This window comes from Nicotiana attenuata, chromosome 5 (genome assembly GCF_001879085.1).
Source record: "Nicotiana attenuata strain UT chromosome 5, NIATTr2, whole genome shotgun sequence".
NCBI lineage: Eukaryota > Viridiplantae > Streptophyta > Magnoliopsida > Solanales > Solanaceae > Nicotiana > Nicotiana attenuata.
This window is the reverse complement of record NC_031993.1, coordinates 2,875,333-2,882,761: the sequence shown is the minus strand read 5'-3', so window position 1 is coordinate 2,882,761 and position 7,429 is coordinate 2,875,333. Positions and strand designations below refer to the sequence as shown.

General features: G+C 33.7%; 1 protein-coding gene across 1 annotated transcript in view; it reads left to right on the top strand.

Moving 5' to 3' along the window:
* LOC109225184 (protein DA1-related 2-like) overlaps positions 5,418–7,429 on the top strand; it is a 6,144-nt gene continuing 4,132 nt past the window's right edge. Inside the window, exons 1-2 of the mRNA XM_019389770.1 lie at positions 5,418–5,825; positions 6,463–6,626. Coding sequence (XP_019245315.1) covers positions 5,609–5,825; positions 6,463–6,626 — 381 coding nt within the window. The 5' untranslated portion in view covers positions 5,418–5,608. The remainder of the gene's footprint in view (positions 5,826–6,462; positions 6,627–7,429) is intronic.

Below are 7,429 nucleotides of genomic sequence, written 5' to 3'. Positions count from 1 at the left end.
ATATATATATATATATGTATTTAAAGTGAATATAAAAGATATAAGTCATGTATTAAGTGGTTTGACGTAAGCTGAAAGGGTAAATTATTTTCCCAACATTATGTATAGAATGTGCATGGCGCTTGGACAATGATAAAGTTGCAGAGATTACCTCCTTTTCAATCCTGTCCATAATGTCTCCCCACACTGCTCCCCCACTAAAACGAGGAGAGAGAGAGAGAGAGAGAGAGAGAGAGAGAGAGAGAGAGAGAGAGAGAGAGAGAGAGAGAGAGAGAGAGAGAGAGAGAGAGAGAGAGAGAGAGAGAGAGAGAGAGAGAGAGAGAGAGAGAGAGAGAGAGAGAGAGAGAGAGAGAGAGAGAGAGAGAGAGAGAGAGAGAGAGAGAGAGAGAGAGAGAGAGAGAGAGAGAGAGAGAGAGAGAGAGAGAGAGAGAGAGAGAGAGAGAGAGAGAGAGAGAGAGAGAGAGAGAGAGAGAGAGAGAGAGAGAACGTAAAATCTGATCCCAAGTTGAAGTCCCAACTGCAAAATTTTTGGGGAAAGAGAAGAAAAAGAAAAGTGATTTTTTGATTTCTCAAGAAGAAAAAAGCTGTTAGCTAGCCATTCATAACTTTAACATATTGCATGTTAATTTCAGAACATGAATAGTACTTTATAGAAACCGTTGAAGAAAAGAAGAATAAGAAATGAAATCTAATAGTATCTGTTGGTTTGTCATGCTAGGGTAGAGCCAGGAGCGGATTCAGGATTTTAAGTTTATGAGTTCCTACAGAAATTTCAAGTTAATATACAATAATAACTGGATTAAAAGGGCAGCCCGGTGCACTAAGCTCCCGCTACGCGCGGGATCCGGGAAAGGGCCGAACCACAAGGTTCTATCGTACGCAGCCTTAACCTGCATTTCTGCAAGAGGTTATTTCCACGGCTTGAACCGTAATAATAACTGGATTAACTACAAAAATTCATTTAATAAATTTTTCATACAAATACAGGATCTAGTCAAAAGTCGTTGGGTTCACGAGAATCTATAACTAATGCACTGGATCCGCCCCTGAGCGGAGCTAGAAGGTTAGCTAATTCAGTAACTTTAATTCAAACCTTATATTTGTATTAAGAGATCCATTAAATATGTAAAAAAAGTTAAATTCAGAACTAGTTACTAACACGTAATGTCGTATCCTAGAATTTAGAATTTATATAATTCAAATTCTGACTCCGTCTCTTGTATTAATATATTGAATTCAATTACCACTTGAAATAGTTTAATTAGGACTCAATTTGCAGCCACTAAAATCTGATGTCAGCCTTTAAAAAAAATACTAATTAACTAGTAAATATATACTCATACGCAATTAAGAAGCTACTTTATTTTTCCCATATGCCTGACAAACAAGTGAGTGCCAACAATTTATACCTTTTTTCTTTTTAATCACCCAATCAAGATTAAGGTTTCCTTCCAAAAGAATATGGACTGATTAATTAATTTATAATATTGGTATAATGGATGAATATTTTAGTTGTTTTTGAGAATACTAGTTTGCGATGACAACCCTAAAGAGAAGAGTACATATTCGAATGAGAGCATCACAGCCAGATCTTGATTTGCTTTTTTAACGCATAAAATCGCTGGAAGAATACTTTAGTAAAGTGGCTGATCAAAAGGCCAAAAAAAGAAAGAAAATTAGCAGATGAGGCACAATTCTCTATGTGTCATAACTTCAAACAAACCATGTTAATTATGTTTTAAGTCATATAAATGGTATTAATATACTATTATCCGGTCTCGGATTTGAGCCGGAGGTATGAAATCGTCTTTATTAGAGATTTTTTTACGTTTAATGTGCGAATTCGAATTTAGCAGGTTTCCAATGCAAACACCGAATATCGGATTAAAAACTTACAAAAATAATAATATATTATCGGTTCATATCATTTTTCTTTCAAAAATATTTCATATACTATCATTCGGTCTCGGATTTGAACTCGGGATATGAAGTGCAAATCCGAATTTAATGGGGCTCCAATGCAGACACCGGATACAACATGAATAATAAAAGAATGAAAACATATTATCGGTACATATCATTTGTCTTTCAATTTTTTTTTCATACGTTTATTTAAAAAAGATATTTAATAGCCTAAATAATAAGAATATTTGTCTGCCTTTCTTCTCTCTCTCAAAATGTCTCGGTGTTTATTAACTCTCTACTAATTGGAAAATAAATATTTATTATTTTTTAAAACATCAAATATTTTTAAAGTTCAGTTTATCAAAACGACTAAACTTTGGATGAGAAAGAGTAACTGGTGTAAGGTGGAAGAATTAGGATTTGCCTTTCTGATGGTAAAAACTTACCCGCACCGGGTGTTTACACCAAACCAATAGATATATGACATGTGTCTTGCATATGGACTTCAATCATTTAATCATGGTAAATTACATGCATTCTCATCTAATTAAATTAATTAACCATAGTGAGTTAATACAGTTTGGTGTAAACACCCGGTGTGGGTAAGTATTTACCCTTTCTGATCCATGGGTCTAACAATAAATTGTTAATTATTTTACATTTATTTAAATATTGATAAGTGGACTTATTAAAAGATTTGACTACATAAGAGTGTATTTATAAGTAGTAGTAGTAGTCATTAATTTGAAAAGGTTAAAATCAAAGTAAAACTATAATGTCCACTTTGAAATAAAAACAGTAGTCAAGTGGTTATATAGAATTCATATTTTATACTGAATCAAGACGAGTGCCAAGAATACAAAATAAATAACCTCAAACATGTACATAAAAAAGTTGAGTCTCAAATAAAATTTAGTAAAATTGATGAGAGATTTTTTTATTTAGCCTCTAATAGAAAAATATTGCTACAAAACGACAAGACAAATAGTCAAGAATATGATTCAGTTATATATTTAAAGTTGAATTAAGAAAAATCAGATGCTACTAATACACAAACGCATTGATCTCGCATTTTACTTTATATAAGAGAAGATAAAAAAGAGAAAAGGTATAAATGCGTGATAACTGCATTTAGGGTTCAAGATACCTAATTTGAAGTGATATAAGAATAGTCCTCCACACTAGTAAATGTTTGAGACCGTTAATTAGTTTGCTCTAGTGATTCTTTGATATTAATTAGAATCTATCTTGAATGACTTTATATATGACCAATACAGGCTTTGTATGAGATTCGTTTATGAATTTAGAATTCTAAGTTTATGAATTCATATACAAACCAATGCAGTCGAAGTAATACGAATATCTCCGGTAGTCAATCTCTTTTCATCAGCCGGCCTGTAAGAGCGAGACATTTAAGATATGTTTGGTGTTTCTTCAATCATCCATTCAGGTCGATGCCGTAATCAATAGATTATGTTTCGAAAGTCATCCATTACGAATAAACCTTCCTTTGAGTGGATATATGGAGGATTCTGGATTCTAGAAAAGGCAGTTTATTACTAAAAAATCAGGTTTTAGCGACGGACAAATTCTGTAGCTAAACAGAAAAATCCGTCGCTAACCTCATTTAGCGACGGATTAGCAACGGATTATCAAGAAATTCTGCTAGCTATGAGCGTTTTAGCAACAGATCAGTGACGACGTTTGTAGCTAATTCCAGTTTTTTTTGTATATTTGTTGGATATATATATATATATATATATATATTTAATAAATTTCATAATACATTAATATAAAATCGCCAAACTATTGGATTCTGCCGAACCCGTAGCTAAAACTCTTGCTCCGCGTCTAACTTCTCCATAACTCATATAATGCTTACCGAAAGGCGAAAGTGGAATATATATATATATAACTGTATTTGATTTGCTGATCAACTTGCTGATACAATCAATATCTAACGTTAGATAGGGAAAAATTCTCATGGAAAACCACACGACCGTTAGAAGTTGGCATGGCCAGAGGACCAAAAATGGTAGGGCTAGTGGTGGGGGGCGGGTGACTTTTGGACATAGGACATTTTGCATGGTTGACTTATTATTAGGAAACTAGAAAGTAGATTGTGATATGTGAGTGAAGCCCTTTTTATATTTATAAAGAGCATTTGACGCGTTAGCTGGCTATAGGTTACAAATTCGAGCTGCGGAAATATTTTTTAATATTTATATTAGGGTACACTATTTACATTATATCTTTTGATACAACCTTTTTCCATTCCCCACGTGAATATGAGATGCTTTGTCCATCGGGTTGCCATTGATTATAGAGTTTACATTCCTTTTCATGGTGTAATGTTTAGTTAGCGGAAACGGAATTTGATCCAAGACGTATGCTTCTACATGATCTCATTCTGCAATTATACTCTCTTAGGCAGTTTCTTCCTTTTCAAGTTATTTTTCAAATGAAATACTCCTCTTATTGCTAATTTTGGTAAAAAATAATCAACTCTATTAAATATAGTACTGTATTTATAAGTAACCAGCTAACAAGGTATAAGAGATTACAATTCCGGGATTAGTTTATTTCACGTTTGCTAGGATTTTTCGGTTCTGGGATTAACAATCCGATATTAGTTATACCACAACATTGTGATATTATCCCACATTAAGGGTGAGATAACAATTTCAGGATTACTAATGCCGAGATAAAATAATAAAATAGCACATGCCTTCTCCAAAGCTTTTCTCCTAAATTTTTTAAAGAAAGACAAGGTTAAAATGGAAATAAAAGTTTATCCCAATTCATCTAGTTTAAACCAAACACATATATCATATTATAGACTAGCCAGACATCTACCTATAAAAGTATTATCCTAAATAATTCCATCATTATTAATCCCTGTATTACAATCCCCTCATTAATATTAATCCTACTTAACTTGTTCCCAAATGACTCCCTTAAGGGCTCGTTTGATACGAGAGATAAGCAATAGTTAATCCCGAGAATAAATTTGATATGAGTTGCGGTATAACAATCCCGAAATTATAGTATTATATTTATCCTTATGGGAGGGTGGGATAATAATCCCGGGATAACTAATCCCAGGATAATTAATCATGGGAAAACTTGTTTTCCCAACCAAACAACCCCTTAGTATATAAAAGTTAAACTCTAAATAAGACAAACCTCTCTATAAGAACATCATTATTAACAACCATTCAACGTAAAAACTAATTTTTTTATGAAACTAATTTTCATGCTATGTTATAATATATGTTTTTTAATAATAATATTTTGCTATAACAATCACAAAATTTTGGGACAAATGAAACTGTTTGATTGTATACTCAATTCTCCATGCACTAGAATTGTGAAACATTAAGGGACTAAGATGTAGTTTGTAAGAAAATGAAGCCTCATTTGTCTAAGGAATTTCCTTTCCCTGTCAACCAGCCAACCACCTTTCAAAAAAATACAACCAAAGAATGTTTCAGAATTTGTGTATTAGTTCTCTGAAAACTTCACTCACACAATACACCCCAATTTGTCAGCCGTTCAAAATTGCAGCTGCCAGTAGTATTACCTTTCCATTTTCTTCTTCCCCTTTCCATCACAATCCTTCTCAGCAGATTCCTCTTTTTCCTCAAGCCAAGAATCTTTCTCCCTTACAAGATTCTCTCTCATTAAAACTTGGCTTTTATTTATGATGCCATTGTTCCATTTCTCTTCTCTTCACATCCCTCTCTTTCTTTCCCACCTTGTCCTTTTCATTTTTAGCCTACCCTTTATAAAATCATCTTCTTCTTCTTCTTCTTCTTCTTCTTCTTCTTCTTCTTCTTCTATACATAAAATTTCATCACCCCTTCTTCTTGATATGTCTTCTTCAAGTATTAACCATATATCTCAGCCTTGCATATATGGTAATGTTCAAATCACTTCAAAGACTGAATCTTTTTGCAGTTTAAATTGTACCCTCTTGAGTATTTACCATGAAGCTTGGTGTAGTTATGTAAAAATTTTAGTTTTTTTTGGTTGATATTTTTATACGTTCAAGTTCATTTTTAGCCCACCTTTTCACTTCTTGGAACAACAACAACAATAAATCCAGTGTAATTCCACAATTGGGGTCTGACTAGGATAGTGTGTAATTCCACAATTGGGGTCTGGCTAGGATAGTGTGTACGCAGACGTTACCCTGCCTTGAAAAATCTTCTTTTTCTTCTTCTTTTTGCAGTGTGTAATAGTACCCTTTTGAGTTTTTTTTTTATGAAGCTTTGTTTTGTTAATTGGACATATGGTAATGTTTTAATGACTTCAAAGACTGAATCTTTTTGCAGTTTAAATTGTACCCTTTTGAGTATTTTCATGAAGATTGATTTAGTTATGTAAAAAAGTTGGCTTTTTAGATTGATCTTTTTGTGGGGTTTAAGCAATTGTCATAATACCCTTTTGAGTATTTAGTATGAAGCTTAGCTTCGTTATGTAAAAAAAGTTGTTTTTTTGGTTTATATTTTTGTGGGGTTTATTATGCAATTGAAACAGTGTCCTTTTGAGCAGGTGATTTTGTTTCTTCAACTGCTGAGAGAAAGTCAAGGTTTATGAAATGGCTGAGTAAACTTTTCAAGGGTGGAGGGTCAGGTAATAGGGGAATGCCAGGTGGACATCAACCACAGTTTCTTGGAGAGGAAAATAAGGTTTGGCGTGCTCCAGCAAGATCAATGGTGATTCTTTTACTCTTCTTTTTTTACACCATTTTTTGACTTAGATGTTTATGATAGACCCTTTTAATGTTCTTGTAAATAAAACACTGATTTAAAGTGTATCTCTTTTTGATATCTGTAATATCAGGATATATTATTGATCTTGTAGGAGATTTAATGAAAGGGAAGGAGAGCCTTGGAGCAACGGTAAAGTTGTTTTCATGTGATCTATAGGTTACGAGTTCGAGCCGTGGAAGCAGCCACTAATACTTGCATTAGGGTAGGCTGTCTATATTATACCTCTTGGCAGAGGCGGACTCAGGATTTGAAGGTCATGGGTGCACTTTTGATTTAGCCAAAATCTGCTTTGTATATAGGGTGCCCACTACTATATATCACTATTTTCTAATTACATATACATGAGTACATAATTTTTGCCGAACTTTACGGGTGCCGGTGACCCCTCTACCTATAGCTTACGACCGCCTCTGCCTCTTGGGATGCGGCCCTTCCCCGACCCTTTCTTAGAAAAACATAATAAAAGAGTGAATAAGAGACTAAAGGGTGTATTTTGAGATGTGCAATCTGAATTCTGGTGCTTTAATTTGTTTCTATAATCATGCTTCTGAGATGAAAATAATGACAAATAATTTTCTTAGAGGCTAAATTGTATTGTACGGAAAAGAATAAGCTCTTCATTAACCATGCTATTAAAAAATGCTACTCTGTTTCTTTTTCAGGGGTATCAACCAAAGTCTCAACTTCACTTTTCTGTTTCTCTTTCTTTCTTTATTTGGAGGGGGGGGGGGGGGGGGGGAGGGGAG